This window comes from Lissotriton helveticus, chromosome 2_1 (assembly GCF_964261635.1).
Source record: "Lissotriton helveticus chromosome 2_1, aLisHel1.1, whole genome shotgun sequence".
Classification (NCBI taxonomy): Eukaryota; Metazoa; Chordata; class Amphibia; order Caudata; family Salamandridae; genus Lissotriton; species Lissotriton helveticus.
In genome coordinates, this window is record NC_136059.1 from 157996321 (window position 1) to 158022401 (window position 26081).

At 46.6% G+C, this 26081-nt stretch overlaps 1 protein-coding gene across 7 annotated transcripts in view; it reads right to left on the bottom strand.

The window, feature by feature from the left end:
• The window catches only part of UNC13B (unc-13 homolog B), a 3555093-nt gene that overhangs the window by 845532 nt on the left and 2683480 nt on the right, over positions 1-26081 (bottom strand). For all 7 annotated transcript variants that reach the window (XM_078674667.1, XM_078674666.1, XM_078674664.1 and 4 more), the window contains one exon: positions 5268-5401. In XM_078674667.1, coding sequence (XP_078530793.1) covers positions 5268-5401 — 134 coding nt within the window. The remainder of the gene's footprint in view (positions 1-5267; positions 5402-26081) is intronic.

A 26081-nucleotide genomic window follows, 5' to 3' on the forward strand; every position in this document is an offset into this window, starting at 1 on the left:
TGCAGAGAGTTGTATGCCCGACCGGTCACCAACACTAGGTCTGTTAGCTGTCCCCGAGCCTGTGTCCACTGATTTGCCAAGCATTCTTGGAGCGGGCGCATGTGCAACCTCGCGTGCGGGACTATGAAGATGCCGGAGGCCATCATGCCTATCAACTGCATGAACACTCTCGCTGGCAGGGAGTGCTGCTGTCTGAACTTTTGGCACAGCGACTGAATGCTGTTGATTCTGACTGGGTTTGGCTGAGCCATAGCAGTCAGGGTGTTTATTGTCGCGCCCAGATACTGCCGCACATGGTTTGTCTGAAGGTGCGACTTCGGGTAGTTTAGCGAGAACCCCAGGCTGTGAAGGAGTTGAATAGTGTGGGACATGTCCGCGGCGCACTGTTGTTCCGACTTTGCTTGAACAAGCCAGTCGTCTAGGTACGGGTAGACATGTATGTTCTGTCTCCTGAGGTGCGCCGCCACTGTCGCCAGACACTTTGTAAACACTCTGGGGGCAGTAGTCACCCCGAAGGGTAGGACTTTGAACTGATAGTGCCTGTTTAGAATGGTAAACCTGAGGTATTTTCTGTGGGATGGGTGGAGTGGGATGTGGAAATAAGCATCCTTGAGGTCCAAGGTTGCTAGGAAGTCCCCTTGATTGAGCAGGGGAAGGATTTGTTGCAGTGTCAGCATGTGAAAGTGTTCTGACAGTATGTACATGTTGAGGGGGCGTAGATCCAGAATAGGTCTGAGGGATCCGTCCTTCTTTGGGATGAGGAAGTACAGGGAATAGACCCCTGTGCCTTCCTCTTCCACTGGCACGAGCTCGATTGCGCCTTTTTGCAGCATCACCAGTACTTCCTGCTGCAATAAGTGCAAGTGCTCTGCCGACATAGGACGGTGTCTTGGGGGAATGTTGGGAGGAGTGGATGTCAACTCCAAACAGTAACCGTACTGGATAAGTTTTCTCACCCACCTGTCCGTGGTGATGGACGTCCAGACTGGCAGGAACTGCTGGAGTCTCCCCCCGACAGGTGTGGTATGGTCGGGGGGCAGAGACAAAGAGTCACTGTTTGTTGGCGGCAGAGGTACGGGAGTTGTTGTTCCCTCTGCCTCTGCCCTTGGCACTGTTACCTCTGTAACCCCCTCTACCCTGCTTGGGGTACGAGGATTGTGCACCACCCTTCGCGTATTGTGTTTGTTGACCCAATTGTCCTCTGGTAACACCACGTGCTCCTGAGCGACGAAAAGTGTTTCCCCTGAATTGTTGTGACTGAAGCGCCCCCATGGACTTAGCAGTCTCGTTGTCCTTTTTAATTTTTTCAAGGGTGGTGTCTACATCTGGACCAAACAGTGTGTCAGGATTGACGGGCTGGTTGAGGATTGTAGTTTGGATGTCAGGCTTAAATCCAGATATGCGAAGCCAAGCTTGTCGCCTCAACATGACGCTAGTGTTAATCCCCCTAGCCGCTGTATCTGCCACATCAAGTGCACACTTTATTGCAGCGTTGGAGATAAGCTTTCCCTCTTGTATGAGCATTTCGGCTGCTTCCTTAAACATCAGGTAGGTGTTGAAGGAGCTGTTCTAGGGTGTCGTATTGCGCCCTATCGTATCGTGCCAATAGTGCCTGTGTGTTTGCAAAACGCCATACATTGGCAGCCTGCGCCGCCACCCTCTTGCCCGATGCCTCAAGCACTTTCGACTCCTTGTCTGGGGGAGGAGCTTCACCCGTGGTTTGGGAGTTTGCCCTCTTGCGGGCATTGGCGACCACCAGTGAGTCCAGAGGCAACTGTCCTCGAATATATGCAGGATCTCCAGGTGCTGGCCTGTATTTTTTCTCGATACGTGGGTTCACCACTCTCGCCCTGGTAGGTTCCTTAAAGATCTCTGGGGCATGTTTAAGGACACCTTTAAGCATAGGAAGTATTTTAACTGTTCTCTCTGAGACGGAGAAAGTGTCAAATAAAAAGTCTTCCTCTACCGGGTCAGCATGCATGTCCACATTATGATTTGCTGCTGCCCGTTCGAGTAAAGCATTAAATGCAGCAGAATCCTCTGTTGGAGAAGTACGTGTCCCAAAGCCTTGTGGATCTTGTACCACCTGATGTCCACCTTGGTCCCCAGTGTCGCCATATGAGTCCTGCTGAACATCAGGGTCATTGCCAACTGGGAAATTGTATTGGTCCTGTTGGTCGTCATCATCTCCTCCTGATTGGTTGGGGGAAGGTGATGGACTCCTTCTCGGTGGTGGCAGAATAGGCTCAACAAGTGAAGGAATGTCCTGTGCTGGCCTCTTCTTCTTCAGTGGAATAACATAGGATTCCAGTGGTTGGGAAGTGATTTTCCTCTTATAAAGGGTCAATTTCCCTGTTTGGGCATCGATGCAATGCTCAGATTGGTTCTCTGAGGCGTGATATTGATCAGAGAGGCTCTTTGGCGTCGACGGATCCGACGGTTTTGGCACCGACGTGGTTGCAAAGGCCTTTGGGGCCACCTTTGGTGGCAGAGTGTAAAGAAGCTTGCTTGAGGACTTCGGAGGTGTGTCCACCGATTTTGGAGCCGATGGCGTGGAAGCCGTGGACGACAAAGTCTTTTCCCGAATACGTTGAAGGGAGTCGGTAACCTGCTTTGTGAAGGAGGTAGAGGGTTTTGTAACCGACGGCCGATGTTCGGTGGCGTCGGAGCCGCTTGGCGTCGACGGTATTTGCGTCGACGAATCTTCGGCTGCAATGTGTCGCGGCTCCGTTGAAGGCTTTGGCGCCGACGCCGTTGCAGCAGATCCGGCATCCTTGTGCCGATGCGTTGAGCCAGCGGCCTTTGGGTCGTGGCTTTTAGTCGACTTTGGGTCGGCCGTGCGTTTACTTGACGGCGCCGTAGCAGCGTCCGAAGGCGTGTCAAGAGGTTTAGGTGTCCGCGCCGGAGCAACCGTGGTCGACGCCTGATGGACGGCCTTCTTAGAGGAGGGCTCCTTGTGCACCTTCTGCGGCGGTGTCGACTCAACAGCCTTCTTCGACTTTTGTGGGCCGGAGGGCGACGGAGTCGATGAAGGAGCAGGCTTCGATATTTTTTGTAGGACGTCGGCCATTTTAGGTTTTGTCGATTCCGTAGGTTTCGGTTTCGACTGGACGTCGGCCATCTTGTGTGCCGTAGAATCCGAAGGTTTCGGTTTCGGTTTCGATACCGGCAATGGCGGCTCCGCTTGAGTGTCCGTGGCCGGGCCAGAAGGCTGGGCCGGGGATAGCGGGGCAGGGTCGTGGGTAAGGCCGAGTGGCGATCCCGTGACCTGAGCCTGAATAATGTAGACATCGGGGCATAGCTCCTCCTCTGAGCTATCTTCCACGGCCCCATAAACTTCTTCGTCGTCCCCTACCTCCTCGACGTATTCAAGGTCTGGGGCCTGTCCTTCGATGTATTCCTCTGGATCGGCCTGGACCGCCGTCGACGGTGGCGAAATCTGGAGATGATGGCTATCGCCTTCCTCCTCGGGGTCGTCGAATACGTCGTCGGGTGCCGGTGTCGCTCGCTGGGCTTCAAGGCGCACCGCGCGCCGAAGCTTGAGCGTCTTCTTGGACCTGAACTTAGAGCAGGCCATGCAGTTTTCTTCGTTGTGGTCCGGCAACAGGCATTTATTACAGACCGGATGCACATCGATGTGTGGATATTTGGATCCACAGACGGGGCAGAACTTGAACGGGCTCCGCTCCATGTTAAGGTCGCCGGTCTTGCTGCGACGAGAGGGCCTCGATGTCCGAGGAGTTACTCGACTCCGTAGATTTCCGGCTCAGAGAGTCGGACGACGCACGAGACCGTACGCAAACAATACCGACGCAGGTAACGAAGGCCTTTTGGCCTTAAGATGAAAGTTTATCGGTTCCGACACGGAGACGTCGAAACCACATCCGAACCCAATGGCGGAAAAAACCAATCTGGGGATGGAGTCGATGCCCATGCGCACTGTAGTCCAGGGGAGGAGCCACCTATCTCGTGATACTTCGAAGACTCTTCCAGGACAACAATGTGCAATCATCCGGACCCAACACTAGGCGGCGATCTATGCATAAGATATGAATTTAGCAGCCCACATGCCTCGAACATTAAGAAACCTAATAGGCAATATTTTTCAGAAGCACTGAATACTGATCTTACTACTTTGTTATTTAAATTGACTTGCAGCGTCTGTGTTGCTCATCACTTTACCATTTGCTTCATCCCTCACATTAGGTTGATGAAGTAGTATCAGCAATAAACATATTCAGGTTGTCTTAAATAACTATAGAAGCTTTTAAAATAATATATTTTGTTAGGTAACAATGTCAGCTTTAGAAACATTATACTGGTAGATAGGTGTGTCAGCACTAGAAATATATTGTGATAAATAACCAGATGCGGTTTAGAAATATGCTATGGAGTTAGAGACCCATGTAAGCTTTCAATATCAATGTCAATTTAACTAGGGTCCTCACCACTCTATTGAGGGGGACGCAATGTTTAACTGGAGACTGGAATTTGCAGGATCTTAACTTTTAGACCAGGGATGCTGTGGGTGCATCAACTGATGCACATGACCAAGACACAGCCCGAGCTCCAAGCAGCAGTCATTAGTCCCAGTAATTGAACAGTCGAGTTACACAGGCTCCAATTGATCGAATGAGGCGTGCATGCATTGCCCTCAGGATTCTAACAAGCTATGGAGGGTTTAAAAGAGGTGCTGGGACAGAGTTTCTAAAGTGACATGCATCTCAATCTGTGTGTTACCTGAAGCAACATATCAGGAACATATCAGGAACCACCAAGAACTGTATATCCCATAGTTATCCTGACTAATTCTAGCTGTGCCACTCAGCACACAATGCCTAAGCTGATATGGGTTGCAATGTGTCAACCACAGTGGCTCTGGCAGCTCTACCAAGTAAATTATGAAAATATTAAGGGCAGTGCAAAGAGGCGTTCCACGCAGAGCACATGCGACAAGGAGCATACAAGAAAACAGCACAAGAAGAGAGAACTCTCACCCGGGGTTTAGGCGCCTCCCTGAGCTGGGGGTTTGTACTTATCATGGCGAAAGGGTTAGATCTCCACCAGACCTGAACCCATTGAAACTCTTCCATCCAAATCAAAAAGTTATTTATAGAGACATAGACACATAAGGTAGACAGACAGATACCAAAGGGATTCTCTAGGAACACACAAAAGACAAAAGATAGGAGAAAGTTAAACAAATGCAGCAAAGCAGACAAAGATTCTAACACTGGTCCAACAGGATGGACAGACACATTGCTTACTGGTTGAGTACAGGGGTGTAGGCATTTTTGTCTTCCTCTATGATGGAGACTATCAAGGTGATGAGTTTTGGCCAGAAGTCCAGGTTCTTGATGCTTGGGCCCTGCTCTTCTGGTGGCAAATCTTGCTTTTTGTTCTGAAAATAAAGCAAAAGAAAATTCATAGCTAATTGCTGAAGTACAATAAAGCTATTCTACAAGGACAAAGATTTCTTCAAATACCCATACTCAAAGGTTGTCCAAGGCAGGTATAAGGTTGCTGGATTCCTTGACAGATTTTTAGGATGGATACCTATACTTTTTTCTTTTTTAATGTGTTTATTGGTCCCAGACAGCAATTAAAAAGGCATCATGTACATTTTATAATACAAGCTTCTGCAGCATAATGTTTCAGCACATAATTTACCAACATCAAAACTTATTGTGTTTAACCCCTATTTCTGTGGGAGTGTACATTATCGTCGCCTTGACTCAAGTTCGTCCACCTTGGTTTTAGCCATCTCATAAAACAGTTTTAACATTTCAAGTTGTACAGTTTCAGTATACATTTCTTATACATATTCAGAAACACCCCCTCTAGTTTGTTCACTCCCAGGAAGCTATAGAAAAAACGAAGTTTACTACTACCGCCCTGTTCAGCCTGAGATTTACTGGTCTGTCTTTGTAGTTTGTAGGTAGTGCAACAGAGGTTCCCAATAATCCCTGGGTCTAGACGCTAGTGGTAACTCCTCTGCATAAATCTCTAATGTGTCTCTGCAATAGGACATATGTCTGAGTCATTCCTTGAATCTAGGGGGACGTCTACTGCCACACCTGATGGCAACTCGGCGGTTTGCAAGTGGTAGTGCAACTGCTAAAAACCTCCTCCGTTTTGCAGGTGCTATCTTGTATATACCCAGCAGGCATGTCAATGGTGCATTCGGTATCGTTTCGGATAGCATGGTTGTGAGTGCTCCCGTAACCTCTTCCCAGTATTTATGTATTTGTGGGCAGGCCCATGCTGTATGTAAGAAGTCTGCATTCAATGCCTCGCACCTGTAGCACTTATCGTTCGGGCGAAGGCCATATTTGTCTGGGTATAGTAAAATTGATGTAAAAATTTAAAATGTACTATACATAGATTACAATTCGGTGTCATTAGTTGCAACTGTATACAACTGTAGTCCCAGTCCTGTTCGCTTATGGTGTCCCCCAACGTCTTTTCCCACTTATGCAGTGATCTGTTCACGATTCCACTCTGCTCTAGCTGTGATGTGTTGTATAAGCGGGTAATCTGTTTCTGACGGGTGGGAGCAGTTAATAATGCCTGTAGGGCTTGCAGTTTGGGTGGTTCATCGGGATATGTGACGAATAGTTCCTTTACCGCTCCCTGTAAGCGCATATGGGCAAACCATTTCATTAGTGCTTGGTGTATGCTTAACGATGGGTCCTCCCTCCCAATAAAGCTACCCTGTGAGAATATATCAGCCATTGTGACTAACTTCATTTCCTGCAGGAGTTGAAGCATACCCTTCTCCTGTGTAACAGATAGTTTTGGATGGTGCGTCAGTGTGAGTGCTGGTGCGTAGACAAAAGTTTCTCGGCTCTGTGAGCCAGCATATGCCATGCTCTCGAGGTGCATTGGACTGGCTGAATCCTGTCAGTATGGATAAAGGATCTAAGGTCTGATATGTACGCCGGCAGGGGTGTTGGATATACACTATCCTTCACTACCACGATGTGTCGCGTAAAGGCGTGTGAGTGCAGCTAATAATGGGCGTGTTGTGCCTGAGCACAATAGTAGTACAACTGCAAGTCAGGCGCCCCAAAGCGGCCTTTGCGGTACAGTTGTGTCAATATATCCCAGCGTATTCTAGCCTGTTTTCCAGCCCACATTAGCTTCAGCATTGCTGTCCTTAATTTCGAGAACGCCTGTGTTAATCAAATTGGGATATTGCTAAATAAATACAACAATTTCGGTAGGACAATCATTTTTTGCAAAGCTATACGATCTGCAAGTGATGGGGGCAGCCGTATCCATCTTTCTATTTGGTCATCTAATTTGGCCATCGTTCTCCCATAATTTTCCCTCACCACCAATTCTGGATCCCTATGTATCCATATACCTAAGTATTTTACCGGGTCCGTTCTCCAATTCAGGGGTAGTCCAGATTCGGACGCACTGTGGCCGGCGTGAGCGGTATAACCACCGACTTATCCCAGTTAATCCGCAAACCTGAGTACTGTTCAAACCAAACGTTTTCTCTTATCAATGCAATTAAGTGAATGTCCGGGTGTCTGGTGAACAACACCATGTCGTCTGCATAGAGGGAGATGTGGAGGGGCCGGACATGGAACTGCAGCGCCGCTTCCGGATGCAGCTGTCTAATCTTACAGGCCAAAGGTTCTAGTATCAGAGTGAATAAGATAGGGGAGAGCGGACATCCCTGACACCTTCCTCTGCTTATACGTATAGGATCGGACATTTGTCCATTAATCCTGACTCTGGCGCTGGGGCTGTAATATAGCATTTCTATCCACTTCAAAAATATCTCTGGGAAGCCCATTCGGCGCAATACTATAAGCATATATACACATTATACAGAATCAAAGGCTTTCGCCGCATCTAGTAGGGCTGCCGCCGCTGGTGTGTCAGGGTCTAAGGGATAATATAGAGCAAAGATGGTTCAGAGGTTGTGAGTAGTGGATCTATTGGGTACGAACCCTGCCTGGTCCGGCAATACCAGTTTTTCTTGCAGGAGCTGTATCCTGGTCGCGACTATTTTTGAAAGAATCTTTGCATCTTTGTATGATCTTTAAACTTCAAAGGGAGACAAGGAACTAGCCCTAAGCATCATGTAACATGCTCAGACCTTAATGGGTTAACCAAAGAGTTTCACACTCAACAACCCTCTAGAACACCCGATAGTCCAGTCTCGATTAGGTCCAGTACCCCGTAAATCAATAGTGATATCATAGACCTCAGTTCACAATCATGCAAAACATACAAAGCCATGCTCACCGCCATCAAAGACATGAAAAATTTGCTTTGCTTATCTGAAAAATGGCTGGCAAAAATGGAGGCTCTTCAATCTTACTACCCTGAAAAGCACGTTAAATACTGCTCCACCCCCATGGCTCATGCAAATAGAATTTACCGTCCCAGTGAGCAACTTAACTATCTGTCTGACAACGAGATCTTATCTATTATGGCCACATATGAACCATCACCTACCTCTCAAACTAAGATAGAAGAAAACTATAATATTCAAACGATCTCAACGGATGCCTGTAGAGTCTCACAGACAAACACAAGAAGGATCAGTACTAACAATCTTAAGAAAGTTTCATTAACTTCTTTAGAACCTCTGCCATCCGAGAGCACTGAGCAGAAACATATTCGCTGCGCTCTACTCAACTGTCGCTCAGCGACAGGCGGACATAGCCGACCTCATACTCAGCCATGAAATTGACGTAATCATTCTAACAGAAACATGGCTCTCTGACTCTTCTTCGCCCTGCATAGACCTCCTAGTCCCCCCGAACTACCAGATTATGAGACAGGACAGAAATATCAGAAAAGGTGGAGACATCGCTTGCGTACATAGATCTGACATTACCATCACAAAAATACAGGCTGATCCTCTAGAGTCCTGTGAATATCTAGGCATGTCTTTAAGATCAGCAGATAATCAATACTGCAAACTCCACGCACTATACCACCCACCAGGTACTAAGACCAAATTCATCGAACAGTTGATTGATATCATTACTACTAACGCCAATAAGCAAACGAACGATATTTTCTTAGGAGACTTTAACATTCATTAGGATGATCATGAGGACAATCAAATCACCCTGTTGAAAAATTTCCTGGATGACCAATCGTTAATCCAGGGATGCCATCTCCCTACCCACAACAAAGGGTCCATATTGCAATGACCTCTCTATGCACACCCAAGTTAGCTCCGTAATCTCATCCTGTTTTCTATCCCTTCGTCTCATCCGTAAAATTTCCCGGTTCTTTTCTACGAATGCCCTCAAATCTATCATCATGGCCCTCATCACCTCCCGTCTTGATTACGGGAAAGGCCTCTACGTTGGCATCCCTGCTTTTGAAATGCGACGGCTACAGGCCATTCAAAATCAGGCCGCCCGGCTCATCTTTCACCTCCCCAAATTCTCTCACATCACGCCTGTCCTCAAGTCCCTCCACTGGCTCCCGGTCCATTTCCGCTCCTTTTTCAAACTAGCTTGTTTAGCCTTCCTGGCTTACACCCATTCTGCCCCTCTTTTTATTGTTTCTTTAATCACTCCTTACACTCCGGCTCGTACACTTCGCTCGTCATCCTTGCTCCTTCTTCAAGTCCCCCGCTGTCGCAAATCCCGAATTGGTGGCACCCGTTTTTCGGTTTTGGCCCCCCAGTTCTGGAACAGTCTTCCATTGTCCATTCGTTCTATCCCCACTTACTCCTCCTTCCGCAAAGCTTTGAAAACTTTTCTTTTTCTCCAGGCCTTCCCTGGTTAGTTCTCCTGGTTGCTGTGTAGAATCCGATGCCTCCCCCCAGCGCCAGGAAGCCGCTTGGCCACAGTGCGCTTTAGCAAGTCTCTTTTTCATTTCATTTCATTGGATTGGATAGTAGCTAAAGAAAAAGCCATTGAGAACATTGTAATCAACCCGTGTGATTGGTCGGACCACCACATAATTACCTATGAAATTCCCATCAGTAAATATAAATCGTCCACACAAGCTACTAAACCCAAAAAGTGGACCAGGGACACTTGAGGAATTAATATGGAATACTTAGCCGCACATAGCGAAACTGATCTGCAGCCACCCAAGAGCATGGTTGACGTCAACGACCTCACGCTGCACTATAACAAAACGATAGAGGACATAGCCCCACTAAAACTGAAAAGGCTCTCGGAGAAAGACAAAAATCCTTGGTTCAATGGTGCCCTTAATGAAGAAAGAAGGTCACTGAGACTAGCAGAACGGAAATGGCGACAACACCCTTCTTCACCACATCTATCCTTACTGAGGCAATCCAGGAAAGCGTATAACAAAAGCATCATTAAATCTAAAAAAGAATTCTTGAGGAAAGATTTGGATAGCGCAATAAATAGACCTAGGAAACTCTTCGATATTCTCAACGAACAATCAAACAAGGCGGCCAAAATGGCTCCAGTCATCTCCAAAACTAACCTAAATAGCGAAGACTTCTCGGTCTTCTTTTCAGACAAAGCTAACTCATTGGAGAAGGAACTCAAAAAAGCAGCAGAGGAAATTGAAATGGAAACAAGCCTGGGAGATGTGGTACCAGAGCTAAAGGAAACAGCCAAACCTAAAAACAATGCCAGGTGGTCAGTCTTTAGGCAGGTCAGTGAACTAGACATTTCAAAGATCATGGCCTCCTCGAAACCAAATAATCACTATAATGATCCCCTACCGGCGAAATGCTGGTCCTCCATAAATCACCTGCTAATCCCAACTTGGACTAAGATCATCAATGCCTCTCTATCACAAGGTCAAATACCTGCCTGCCTAAAAACAGGCCAAGTAACCCCTCTCCTAAAAAAAACGAACCCCTCAGATCCGAACAATTACAGACCGGTAACCAACATCCCCATGTTGGCCAAAATTCTTGAAAAATGTGTACAACAACAACTGAGCTTACACATATCGGACTTCAACCTGCTAAACGACTGCCAATCCAGCTTCCGCCCAAACCACAGCACGGAAACTGCGATGCTACACATAGTTGATGACGCCTTACTGGCTCTTGACCAGAATGAAACATGTCTCTTAATATTGCTGGACCCCTCGTCTGCCTTCGACACGGTTAATCATGCCTATATACTCGATCGTCTGAAAAACAGGATGGGTTTTGAAGATACGGTACTAACCTGGTTTAGCTCCTTTCTGGAAAATAGTTCACAAAAAATCATTATCAACCAAACACTTTCAAGCCCAACCAACAAAATTATAGGAGTTCCGCAAGGCTCAACGCTATCTCCGGCTCTTTTCAATCTTTATGTAGAACCTCTCACAGAAATTCTACATAAACACAACATTGCTTTCCATATGTATGCTGATGACACTCAGCTGTACATCAAGATCGCTTCAGCGGATGACATAAAGTCAATGAATCTAGCCGTAAAGAGAACCCTACTATGGTTATCCAAGAACCACCTAAAGCTAAACCCTCAGAAAACTGAATTCCTACTGATTACTCCACAGAAAAGTAAAATAATGATTGCAGACTGGGCCAACCTCATCACTGCTCTAAATTGCACTCCGAAGATTGTGGATTCAACCAAATCTCTGGGTATCATTCTGGACAAAAATCTTAACATGTCAGCGCATATTAACACAATGGCAAAAAACGCTAGGTTCCACTTAGGCTACTTACGAAAGCTAAAACCGGTTCTAAATAAAGCTGACCTTAAAACAGCAGTTCAGGCACTGGTCATCTCAAGGATTGAATATGGTTGCACTACTTTAGCAGGGCTCCCTAAAATCTCAACAGCCCCATTGAAAGCATGCTTTAATGCAGCCACAAGATTGATAGCGGGATCTAAAAAATTCGACCATATCTCTCTGCATCTGAAAGCTCTCAACTGGCTTCCATTCGAAGCACGAATCCAGTTCAAACTAGCATGCATCACTCATAAAGCAGTACACAACAAATCCCCAGTCTATCTTGCCCAAAAACTCACTCTGTCAGGAGGGTCTCGCGCATCCAGGAGCAAAGAGGACATTCTACTGAAACCGGCACGTTTCCATGAGAAAAAAACCTATGACCGAGCATTCTCAGGGGCAGCACCGAGAATTTGGAACGCCCTCCCCCCGGACATAAGAAGAATTCCATACATCTCAACATTCAAAAAGGAAGCAAAACTATTTTACATGAAGACATTTCTTCCCTAATGCCCTACTGCCGAACTTTGTAAATGTCATGCTCCTGTGCCGTTCGAAGGCTAACTCAAGCCCTCCTTGCAATCATGAGACCTGTTCAATCATGATGTGTTTTATGACGCCAACTACAGGAACAGTATCATCTTTTTATTGTCGTATTATGTGTTTTTTTTGTTGCTAAAATAAGCTATCTGTTTGAATACTATATATTGGACTATGCCGTTTGCAATTCTAATTGTTTCAAACCAGTAATGACTCGGAATATGTATGATTTGGATTTTTATAAGGATCTGTAAAGCGCTCTGATACCCTGTTCAGGGTCATGTTCGCGCTATAGAAAACACAAAAATAAATAAATAAATAAATAATAAATCTGATTTGGGAAGCGCTATCAAGAGAGCCTCTCTTAGTGAAGCGGGTAGTTTGCCCTCCTCGTATGCTTCTTCATACATTTCAGCTAGATACGGTATGAGTATCTCACTATATGTCTTATAAAACTCTCCAGGAAGCCCATCCAATCCAGGAGCCTAATTATTTGGAAGGGAGTTAACAGCATCCACAATTTCATCCTTAGTAGTATGATGGTTCAGAAATGTGCGGTTTGTGTCGGATAGCCAGGATAGGAAATATCCTGCAAGTACTGATTTATGTCTGATGGTGTAGTCGTTTGAGCTAATATAGATGAGGTGTCATAGCAGGTATGGTTATTGTTGTCAGTCATCTGCGTAATAGAAGACGCAGTTGGGAAAAGTTTTATTTTGCTGGACAAGGCGCGGCCAGGTCTTCTTCTCCATACATATGTCCTGTAAATCTGCGCGATTTATATTTGACTTCGTCTGCCGCGTATTGTTGATAATCGTTCACTTTTTTCCCTAATTTTGGCTAGCAGTGCCGGGTTGTGCGTCATCGTATATTCCTCCTCTAGTTGTGCAATGTCCTTTTCAATCATGGCCAATTGTTGCTGGATATCCTTCAAGATACCAGCATGTTTATTAATGCAGTGTCCTCTTATTGTGACCTTAAACGCCTCCCACAACAAGCCCACACTGTCCACCGACCCCGCGTTAAAGTCAAAGTAGTCAGTTATGGCTTGCCTTAGCTCACTGCGGAATACCGAGTCTAGGAGTGCACTCACTACTCTGCAGCCACCACGTAAACTGTCTAGGTATATGTATGGGGACATCCATCGTGAGGCGGACCGGAGAGTGGTTTGTCAAAGTCTTGGGTAGATGTTTGATTGCCGTTGTCCACGTGCAGGCGTCTTGAGTAATAGGCCAATAGTCAATTCTAGACCATGTGTTATGAGTCGTGGTCATGCAGTTGCCTTCCTTACGGCCGTGTCTCGTTCGCCATATATTCATCATACCCCAGGCCTCCATACCCTCTCTCAAGGTTCTACTGGCTTGTTTGCCATACCCCTCATTGCCTGTGGATCTGTCTAGGGCTGGGTCAAGGCACGTGTTGAAATCGCACCCCATATAAAAGTCACGTTGGGTAACTCACTAAGGGCCCATATGGTCTCGTAAAAGCTGGGATTGTCCATGTTTGGGCCATATGACGTCACTACTGTCAGTGTCGTACCCCCAAAATTGCCATGTACGATAACATATCTACCTTGGTCATATGTGATAGTATGCAGTGGTTGGAAGGGGGTGCCTCGCTTCACTAGCATCAGCACTCCTCTGGCGTATGTGGAAAATGAGGACGCAGCACGATACATCACCCATCTCGTGCCCATCCTAGCTTCCGTGTGGGGGGTGAGGTGTGTCTCTTGTATGCAGGCATCATCTACCCTATGTCTGTCTAGATATGGAAGTACTCTGCGTATCTTCTGCAGATTCTGAAGACCGCGGACATTCCATGTCATGAACGTCAATTTACGGGTATTCGAGTTTCTATTAGCCATGTCGGTACTCTTCCCAATATGGATTTCCCACCCCTTGAGGGTCAGTGTGTCGGTTTAAGACAATTGCGTAGCCCTTCTCTAATGCTGACTGGGCCTTTTTCCTTTTTCAACCTGCTCCCACCACCCACTCCGCCCATCCCTCAACTGCGGAGACAAACTCAGAACACTAACCCCTTATACCACCCATGCCCGCCCCTCCCCCTGGAACATAAACATACAAAAATCCCATCTAATAACTGTTGTGGTTCACACTGAGGGGTCAGAGCTGCCACCCCGTTTCTAGTGGAGCTATGTGGGTAAACGCCCATCCAACTTTTATATCAGACGCTTAGCTTACTATGTCACCTTTCCAACTAGTCTACTTTTGGTGAGATCTCTCAGCCGAGTGCAAGCCCCAGAACCTGTAAGCAACAGCCTATAATTGTACCACAAAATTTGTTCTTAAAAAACTAGGTGTCCCAAATACAGAACAAACATAGGATCATTTATCAACTTATCTGGTCCTGGACTTCAGTTCAGTCTCGAGGCCAGGAATGGCCTGCCACAGGCACGCCTTCATCGTCTCCATCAGCCGGAGTGTGCTGTAGTGCTCCGGGCAGTTACCCCAGTGGTCACTTTGATTATAATTGTAACTCAAAAAGCTTCCATGGCCCTGTGGTTATCTTTACACCTGAACAGTGAGCCTCGTGTCCACACCTCAGATTCCATCAAATGTGAAAGTAGTTCTTTATACTTGTAACTGCTATTCATTCCACATAAAATGTGGTGGATTGCTCTTCCTGCTTCCCTCTTGGCGATCTCCTCCTAGTGTTCGTTTGCCTCTTCTGTTGTAGGAACTTCAACACCTCCTGCGGGTTATTATATATCCGTGCCTTGCCACCAACCATCATTCTCAGTCTTGCTGGATACAGCATGGCATACTGCATGTTTGAGTCCCTCAGCTTCTTGGTCCGTTTCGTGTCAATCTGTACTTGGTTATCTTCCGCTTCAGATCTTCTACGTTGAGCCATGTCTATTCTCTCGGCATGCTTGTCTATGCGTTCAGACATCCTGTCAACCCTATATGTCAGCGGATCTATCTTATCATCAATATTGGACAGAGACGCTTGAATCACGGTGAACATTGCTTGGACATCATCGTTCGTGACCCCGCCCGCTGCTCCTGTCATCAGTTGCGACGAGGGGTTCTCATTCGCACTCTGCTCTGGCTGCTTTCTTGGCTGTTTAAAAGTGAGTTTGGATTGGGTCCGGTCCGTTTTACCCATGTTGCAGGCTTTGTGTCCGTCGGTGTTCTGCTACAAGACAGTGGTGGTCAGCAGTAATTATGTAGAAGCAAGTGTCAGGACTATCGCATTCAGGGCCGTTCGTGAAACAGTGAATTAGTAATGCAGCTGAGATTGCGTTGCAGTTAGACCACCTGCTGACTCTGCCGTAGCTTATTGCTTGTTCGTAAGAGCAAAATTTAAACTCCCCCACTGATAATGAAATCCAAAATGGCACACTTAGGCCTGGCAGTCCATCACTACTGTCTTCCTTCTTCCACTGTCGTCACTACAACACCTTGTGCCCTTTACCTAGTCCTCAGCAGTATCCAAGGTAGAGTGTGCTAGTCGCCACCCACCCCGTTTGGCTTCTTCGCCTTCATGCCCTCAAACCTTTTGCTCAAGCCCTCCCAACGTTGGCCTGTTTTAGGGCTGCTGAGTATTCCAAATGGCCAGGTGGGAACACAGGTGTGTCCATCTGACTGGGCTGTCCCGTCACAAAACACCCCCGGACCTGCAGGATTCCATCAGTTCTGTCCAAAAGCCGAAAAAAAGCGTGGCTCTCATCGCCCGAACTCTCTACGAGTTAAGGCACCAATCTTCCCACGACTTCTGCTGCTCTCAACCCCACACGAGTCTGCCGAGCGGCTTCTCAGATCTTGCGGCAGCCTCCCGACAACGCAGGTAAACAGTATGTGTATAAGACAATTCTGCGCTGACTTGCGGCTGGTACGTGGCCTCTGTCGTTCCTACATGATGGCACTAGGACCCTGGGGCTCTGGGTCAGGGGGACAGGGACACCGGACACCACATCCGGTCAGGGGACGGGGTCAGGGATCACTGGCATGCAGGACCTCGGAGTGAGAGGTCAGGGGACCACGAGCGCTGCCCATGCACAGCGCGATATACAGACACATGTCTATAGGCTAATAAAGAAAGACGCTGACTGACCCTACCGTTTCCCGTGTGTTTCCTGACCCTCGCCGATGCGACAACTGGCGACGAAGGAAGATCGAGGACCGGCGTGCAGGAATCGGGATTTGAAACCAGGAGCCCACCCTGGATTGCGTCGGGGTCAAGAAGGAGAACAAAGCGCCACAAAAGTGTCTGCAGCGACGTGGGAACCCACCCCGATCGCTGCGAAGGAAAAAACATCTGACCCGGTAAGCACCCAGCAAAAAGAGCGCGAACGTATAAGAAAACTGAAAGCCAGCGCGAGCTCTCGCGAGAGTCTCGGCGGCCATATTGGGGCCAGGCGCTAGGACCATTAAGAAAGAAGAGTCAGCGCGGTGGCCATTTTGAAGACAGGCTGCACAGTGATTGGTCGCAAAGTCCCGCAAGAGTACGGCGGCCATCTTAGAGACAGGCATCTGAGCCAATAAGAGCCCAGAACGAGCGTGGTGGCCATTTTAAGGCCAGACACAGCGCGGAAAAGAGGAAAAAGCACCTGAAAGTGAAAAAAAGCACCGGCAAGCAAATAAAAGCACTGGCAAAGGCAAAAGAAAGCAGGAAAGAGTATAATAACAAACAATAAAGAGAAGAAAGAGCAATCAAAGACCAGTGAAGAAGAAAAGAGCGGTAAAAGAACAGAGGCAGTAAAAAGACAAGAAAGAGGAAACAAGGCAAAGGAATTCACAGAAGTGACGAAGAGCCACAAGAAAAGATAGAGGACAAAAGTGACAAAAGGGAAAAGTAAACAAGAGGAGAGAAAAGAGCACAAATGGCAGACCCAAAACCAAGTGCGCAATACAGAAGACCACTGCCATTCAGCCTATCTGAACCGCAAACAGGGATAAGATGGGAGAAATGGCTCAGGCGTTTTGAAAACTATGTTGACGCAACAGATGTCACAGCGGCCAAGAAACGAGGACGATAGTGTGCGCGTTGCCAAGGGGTGCTTCCTACTGCTAGTGGGAGCCTTGGGGTGTTGTCATGTCGTCCGGCATATCGCTGACCCACCACTGTTCAGACTCTCAGGGTGCGCAGCGAGCCCACAGCGTCACTCACCTCCAGGCAGTATTTCTCGCTGGTTGTGCGCAAAACGCCTCCTGCCCTGCAGTCATCAGTTAACACTTCGGGGCTTCCGCTTGGCGTGTAATGATGATCGGAGACCCTTGCTTGTGCGGGAGACTCGTTGGAAACCAATACTTAAAGAGTGTCAAAGGCAGTTCTAAGACAGCTGGATGCCTTGCCAGATTTTCAGGAGTAGATCTGGGAGATAGGCAGGAGGAAGGGTGATGGACTGACCTAAATGAAAAGGGATCACCACTTTAGAAAGAAAAGTCCCTTGATTCTGAGGATGAGTTTACCTGGGAAGTAGCCTTTGTATGGCAGGCAGACGCTCAATGCTTGAAACTTACCGACATGCCTCACCAAGGTGCCAGCCACAAAAAAAACTGGTTTGAACGTCAATACTGGCAAATATTGAGGGGCTTCAAAGAAGCACTTATTAAAATTGTCAACATTTGGGGGGAATGGAATAAAAGCAGGGAGATGATATGTATGATGATCGATGGCCCTTCCTTCCAAGGGGAGTAATGGAAGAAGAAGATACTTGCAATGCGGCTGAGAAGTAGAGGGATGCTACAATTGATGTCTGTTCTATGTAATGGTATATTCGAAACTGTATACATGCACTATATCAAAATGACGTTAAATGTATTCGTTCTGCAATTACTTTTCAATAAAACGAATTAAAAAAAATTAAAAAATGTCAAAACAAAGTTCAAGTCCCATTGGGGCATTACAAAGGGAGATGGAAACATATTTGTAAGTCCATTCGAAAACCTCATCATGATCAGGGATTGCAACAGGTATGGATGGCATGGAAGGCTGGGGAATGCTGACAAGGCTGCAATGCATCCCTTGATGGTGCCAAGTGGGCTGGCGAGAGCACAAAATGAAGGACTTCCGACAGGCTAGCCTCTCAAGACCTATCCCACCTTACAGAGTAGACCACCTTGGTGTTTGCAGATTCTTTCAGCATACCATCAGACTCCTCCATTGATTGAAGATGGCCTCCCTTACAGGCATCACGGACCGCGGCTTTAACTGATGCCCCGACCTCGTCCGTGACTACACGGCCATAACTTTAACTACATAGTACTACTGACCCACGAGGCAGCCCGGATCTCACGGTTACATGAAGAGGACCAATTTGATCCCGATCTAGTACTACAAGTCATCCTTTCGTTTCCCGCCATTTTGGAGCCAGACAGCCCAACATAGTGTCGCAATTTCCACGGTTTCCTGGGACCCTTTTTCACCTCCCCTACACCATCACTGCCCTGATGAAGACCCCGCTTTAAGGTTTCATCGATACCTACCACAACATTTGGGGTCGAAACGTCGACAACTTTCCTTTCCCCTACCAGCCTGCGCCATCCAAGTTGTGGACATTTAAAGCAGCACATTTAGCATGGTTTAGTCTAAATGTTTTTAGAACATTGTTTGTTCCTCTAGCAGTTGGCTCTGTTGACGCCAAGAAGGAATCATCGTTGTGATGCTAATGAACATTCTCCTTATTTATACTTGTGAGAATTCTGTACATACTTTGCCTTTATATGCACTTTATCCCTCTCACTCCCTGGGGCACCACTGTTACTGGATTTGAAATGTAATGTTTACCCAATAGATTGCTAAACACAGTGTGATTAAATAACAGTGTGTTTATTCTATACTCTCTCTTGCATATTATTGTATGAATGTATATATGAACATCTTTTGTTTTTACACAAACACTTTTTGCTGGGACCCTCTCTTTTGTTCCACCTTGGGGGAGGAGCAAGGATTACACTGACCACCTCAGAAGACAGCAGGAAGGAGCTTGGGTATCCCGGCTTAATCTTCAGGCATGAAGGTGGAGACTTTAGAGTTTAGGATGCAGCACCTGCCCCTCCGACTAGGAGAGGAGGACAACACTGAGAGGTGAACAGAGTGGGATACACAGGGTTAGATGAGAATTGTCTGCATACCACACATTTCTCTGCCAGCTAGTGGCAAGTCTTCCTCAGAAACTGAGGAATCAGGGATTTTGAAGGAAAGGTCCACCTAAAGGCTCCCTGAAGTGGATATTGGGGGAACAGAACAGAGGGTAATAGGCACTGATGAGAGTGGCAGGGAGGTCCACCTGAGGGGACCCCACAGGTAAAAGATATATTGGACCAGCTAAGGGTAGAACACCACTCAAGGTCTTCAAAATGACGCTGACTGAAGCTGTTGGCCCTAGTACTCAGAGACCCAGTCAGATTGTTGGTGACTTGCAAGACCCAATGTTGAAGCGCACAAGCTAAGTGCCTCAAAACTCATTCCTTGATAAGGAAGATGAGACTCCACTCTTACTTACTGTATTATCCATCAAGATCTGGACAGACTGACCCCAAACATACAGGCAGAATGCTTAGATCGCAAGCCAAATCAGCATCCGTTTGAGCAGGTTAATGTGCAGCACCTGCTCTACTGGAGACCGGAGCCCTCTGATCTCCATTTCCTCCACACTTTCAATTCATCCAAGGGCGGATGCATAATCACCACCGTAGTCATGGCTTGTGGAGGGACGAAGGAAATCCCTAAGGACAGGTGCTCCTCCACCAACCATTAGTCAAGATCCACAGCAGTGTCCTAGAGATAGCAATGGAGTTTGACAGATGTCACTCTGTGCTGGAAACTGGTGCCTGAGAAGGCACCACTGGTGAGCCTTAATGTCAACACGAGTACGTGACTAGGACGATGCAGGAAGTCATAAGACCCAGGAGACAAAGGACCATCAGGACTGAAACTTGAGTTCCATACCAAAACAACAGAATCATATCCCAAATGTCCTAGATCGTCTAACGATGAGGGAAAACTATGTCCAGTTTTGACCCTATGAACAAGCTGCACTGAGAGGGCTCTTGGTGAGATTTGAGAATGGAAAAGCCCAACTCGAATAGCAGAGATGCTGCTGCAACAGCATCTGCGACAAGCTTACTTTGAACAACCAGTCCTCCAGGTACGGGAATATGAAGATCCTCAACCTTCTGAGCTGAGTCACAATAGCTGCCATCACCATGGGGAAGACCTGAGATGCCAAGGTCAGCCTTTACGGTGTGCCACAAACTGGTAGTAAGTGGACCCTACCACGATGGACAGGTACCTCCTGCGCTAATGCAAGATCCGTATGTGGAATTTCACATCCTGCAATTAGATGGATTCTGTTCAGTCTTCTGCTTCCAGAGCAGAAGAACCTGAGCCAAGGATAGCATTCTAAAGGTAAAGGTTCTAGAGCCTAAGGTCAAGGACTGGATGTTCTTGGGAACCAGGACGTACCAGATCAGCAACCCTGCTCAACTGGAACCAACTCTAGCAGTCCTTTCTGCAGAAGGGCTACCATTACCTGCTGTAGGATTCGAAGATGCTCCTCTAAGAAAAGGGAGTGAGATCGAGGGATCTGTGGAGGAGCCCTTGGAAGGGTACAGAATACCACCTTTCTACAATCTGCAGGACCCATTGGTCCGATGTAACGGGTTCCAGGCTTGAAGAAATGAGAATACCTGCCCTCATATGGGCCGCACATGATTCTGCAAGGGGAACTAAGGCGGCAGTCGTGCGGGGAAAGAAGAGGAGGAAGGGTTCTGGATATGGCGGCCCCTACCTTTACCCCTGTCTCAGTAGCTCATTTTGTTGCTGGGGAGTTGCTGTAAATGAAATCTCCTTTGGGATGCCTTGAAATCTGGGAATTTGCCTATAATCCCTCGTGAGAGACTGGAGGACCAACGATTGGTCTGTTGCTTTCCGTCTTGTACCTTTTCCAAGGATACAGTCAGTATTGTGCCCAATGAGATCGGCTCCATCAAAGTGCGCATCCATCAACTTTGCTTGAATATCTCCTGAAAAGCTGTTGACTTTAGCCAAACATGTCCACACACAGAAACTAAGGAACTAATAGTCATAGCCACAGAGTCTGCATTGTCAAGTCCAGCCCTGATGAAGTGCCTTCAGGCGTCATGTTTGTCACACACCACTTCAGCAAAATGTTCCTTAAGGTGATCCGGCAAGTTAGGAACAACCAATGCCACCATGTCTCACAAAGCATGAGTATGCCTCTGCTATGCACTGAGGGAACAAATGGCCAGGCTGCCTGTTGAAAAGATCTTTTTCTCATATCACCTCCAATTTTCTTTTTTTGAATTCTTATTAGATAGGTTAACTATGAAAGCTCCAAGGGCTTGCTTCTTGCAGGATGAAACCTGAACCATCAGGCTCCAGGGGAAAGGTGCACTGAAAATAATGGCAGGTCATCCACTGTCGGTCTGGTCCATATCTGCATGCCACCATCAGTTTACTGCAGGACCAATGTGGACCTTTCTCACTCATCTTTTACCAGTTCCATGAGTGGCTCATTAAAAGGCAGTAGTGCCTCAGTTGAAGATAGAGCAGGTTGCACGCTGTTTGTCAGAATATTTGACCTGGACTCCATAGTAGAAAGAGCCGGTTCTAGCATGCCTGCTATCTTTCTGAGGACAACATGAAAAAGGGGCTACTTTTGCGGTGAAGCCAAGACGAAGGATAGTGCATATCTATACCAAGTGAAGAGTCTAGCCCACTTGTCTTCGGATAGGCAGTATCAGAAGAAGGAGGAGGCAGGCAATTGGCTGCCTCTTCAATATCACCATTGGAAACTGTAGAGGTTCGAAGTCAGAGCCACGATTGTTGTGCCTGTAACGCTGGCATGAGCAGATCTTTTTTGGTTCCACCTTATATCTTTCCTCTTCCACGATCTTCTGGGCCTCTCTCCTAGCCCTCACGGGGACTGCTACAGATTTCAATACAAGTCATTCTGTGGGAGGCAGCAGGATAGCCGGGGATAAAGGTATAGTGGCACCACAAATTGTCTACTGGCAAAAATCTCAGTGCTGGATGTGTTCCATGGGGAACAATGGGGAAGCATGGAGCCAAGGGAGGAAACGCCAGCAGGATTCTCCGTGAGCCATGAAAGGCCTCATGGGGCATGAGGTGAACAAGAGGAGACCGATGCGTGCTGGAACATTTCCACCACTGCGTGGAGGAAAGGGGCTGGCTCAGACCCAGCACCAGAAACTCTGAATCAGCTGGACTCAGTACCATGAACAGCATCAGTACTGGAGGAATTAGGTAATTACCTTCGGTAACTCTTTATCGGGTGGAGACTTTATCTAGCCGTATATTCCTTAGCTTAGAATTATCCCCAGGCGTCCAACTAGATCTGGAAATTTTTCATGAACATTACCCCTGCACGGCAGTAGGTGGGGTCGTTCGGGTCCGCATGGCGATGTCCAAGCGAAAAGTGATGTGCTCAGTGCCTATATCTGCGCCACCCCAGCACGCTGACATTTTCTTTTTGCAACTTTTCATGCCATAAGCGCTGAGCCATGAAGCACACTGACCACTGGAGTGGAAAACTAGGACCATCAAAAAGGGAATAGTTATGTGCCTAGAAATGCATTTGCAGAGCGTGGAGGATGGGTGGGTCGGTAAGGAATCTGTGGCTAGACAGTCTCTCTACCAGATAAGAAGGTAAGTAACTTGTTCATCTGATAAGAGATTTCTAGCCGCAGATACCTTGCCTTAGAATAGATGCCCAAGCAATACCTCCCCGGAGGTGGGTCTGCGAAAACGGCCTAAACCATAAAGTCCTGCAGGACCAAACAAGCAAAGTGTTCATCCCAACGGACTTGACTGTTCAGGCAGTAGTGTTTGGTGAACATGTGGAGCGAAGCCCATGTCGCTGCCTGACAGATGTCCAGGACTGAAACTCTGCATGCCAACGCAGTGGTTGCAGCCTTCGCTCTGGTGAAATGTGTGTGCACACCTTCAGGGGGTTGCTTCTTAGCCAATGCGTAGCAGATATTATTGCAGAGTACGATCCATCGGGAAATAGTTTGTTTCTGCATGGCCTTCCATTTCTTGGCTCCAACATACCCCACAAAAAGTTGATCATCCACCTGTAACGGTTTTGGGTGGTCAAGGTATAACAAAAAAGCTCTGTTTGGGTCCAGCCCTGCATACGACAACTGACATTCATCACTAGCAGGATGCAGGCAGCCATGAGGTCCAGCGGCCTCAGAGTCAGACTCACCAAAACCCAGGATAGAGGCTGAAATGTCAGTATCATAGCCTTGATATCCCAGACTGGTAGGGAGAATAAGCCTAAAACTGCACTGTTTCCAGAACAGCATGGGTAGAGGGGTAGTCACAAAAGGGAGGGAGTAGCCCTTACAGACAATCTGGAGAACCCAACGGTCAGATGTTATCGACCTCCAGTAGTGAAGGTGAAGGCGTATCCTGCCACGCATTGGGTGCTCTTAATAGTCGGAGGGCAAACTAAAGAGGCTTGGAGGCTGCTGCTGCAAGGGAGTGGGGGCTCAGGGGATGGCGGACTGGCCCAACCTCTGGCCACCTCACCCACGAGGTCTGTGGCTACTGCTTCCTCTGCCACACAGGGACTGAGAAGTCTGTATGCCATAGCTCCTGGGCAGGTATGAACGTTGCTGGAAGCCCCTCTGTATCCACAAAAGGAGGGAAAGGTGGACTGGGGTTGGCAAGGGACCATGGATAGGCCAAAGGACCTGGCAGTATGTCTGCTATCCTTGAAGAGCTCCAGTGCGGAGGCCGTATTGTGTACAAAAAGAGACAGGAGTCATCAAATGGCATGTGCATAAGCGCGGCTTGGACATGCCCCAAAAAGGCAGTAGCTCTCAGCCAGGCATGGTGCCTAAGGGCCTGCGACAATGAAATGGCTCTGTCTAGCAAGTCAGATGTATCCATTCCACAACATATGGTGAACTATGATGTGCCTCTCCCGTCAGAAATAACCTGGGAGAGAATGGCCCTGGTCTCTGCCTGGACCATAGGCAGCACATGTGTAATCAAGTTCCAGAGTGAGGGGGAGTATCGGCCCAAAAGGCATGCGGTGTTCACCGATTGCAGTGCCAGGCTGGCAGAAGAAAACATCTTCCCCAAGGTTTTCTTTTTACAATGCAATTCGGACAGTGGACCACTTACACAAAGAACACAGCACCAATCCAAATATCACCCAAATTATTCAATTTCTAATGTATCAGCGTGCACATTCCACATGCTCCCTGTCCCAAGAGCACCACCCAAACTTGGGAAAAAGTCTGTTTTTATCCTGAGTTGGAAGAGCACCGCTACAAATGTATATCTCCACCAATCATGGGAGAGTAATTAACCTTTGTAGTGTCCTTATATAGAAACGCTGAGTCGTGGTGTACAAAGTTCAATGTTCTTTTAATGGTCCACTTATAGACAAGATACCAGCCAACGCGTTTCGTTCTGCCAAACAGAACTTTTTCAGGGCTGTGAGTTTAAAAAGACATACAAAAATGACACTATAAATGTCACCAAAACAACATGTAAACACCCATATGTAAATAAATATACAAAAAGTTACAACAATACAGTGCCCACATATAACCAGACATTTTAACATACAAGGTTTAAAAACTTGATGTTTAAAATCATTGCATGATACGTTTCATTGAAATTATAAACAAAAATGCCTGAATATTCCATTTTGTTCAATATAAACAAGGCTTTTATATATATAGTATCTCATTGGAGAAGATTGACTTGTAACAGTTAGAAAACATAGTATTATTTCATAAGTGGATATAGTAACACCATTACTCAGCGCCATTTTTTATGTATATACTTTTGTGTCTTCACCCCAACAGGTTACAATTGTGAGAAAAACCCCCTTTGCACAAGACATCCCCACATAGTCTGATACCAATCAATTTATTGACAAAACATTTGTACATACCGATTCATTTAAAAACTATTGTATCGCTTCTGCTGTTCAATATCTGTAGTCCATAGAGCTTGTGCATTCACATAGTTTCATACTCATCTGTAAGGACCTAATCTACTATCCCCTATTGCTCAGCTATATCCCCGCTTGGCAAATATGTCCCAAATATCATATGTATTCTTGAAAACATGTTCGGACCGTTATTCTTTGTAAAAACACAGTAACCCCAATATATAGTATATTCTTAATCTTCAGTGATGTATAAACCCTTATCTCCATAACGTGTATATATTACAGTTTTTTAACGTCCTAATATCTTATGTTATATGTATCTCATAGGGGTTATAAACACACCACATGGATACAGGAAGAGCTACATATACGTGAATAAAAGGTGTTTCATACCGCAATCTTTATTTCAAAATGTGGCAAAATTTCCAACGAATTCCTTTACTAATATCTTCTCATATATTTGGAGTTTTGCTGTGTATAGATATCCTACTGTTGTGGGACCAGGAATCTGATTACTCCAACCGGTTTCTCAGATATTTCTCTTTAATCTCAAATAAGATTTTTAACCTACATTTATAAAAAAAAGGAAGAGAAGAAACCAAAGGGAAACTTCAGTTCCATTTGTTTGTAAACATATTTATGTAATTAGCAGCTGTCCGAAAAAAGAAACAACAACAGAATGACTCCCACCGAGAACATTCTTTATATATAAACGACAAATAATCTTTGCTATCACGCCTACCTTGTAAAGTTCCAAGGCTAGTTCAGTATAGTCAACAAAGGTCCCACCTCATATTCTCTGTAGGCAATCATAGGATAACTTCTTGCGGCATTTGCCTGCAAAGATATATATTACAATCGTCATGTGGCGAACAAAAACAAGGACCGCACTCGAGCAAATGAACTTTATAGGTAATGTCCCGTTGGGCATGCAAAAAAAGCATGCGAG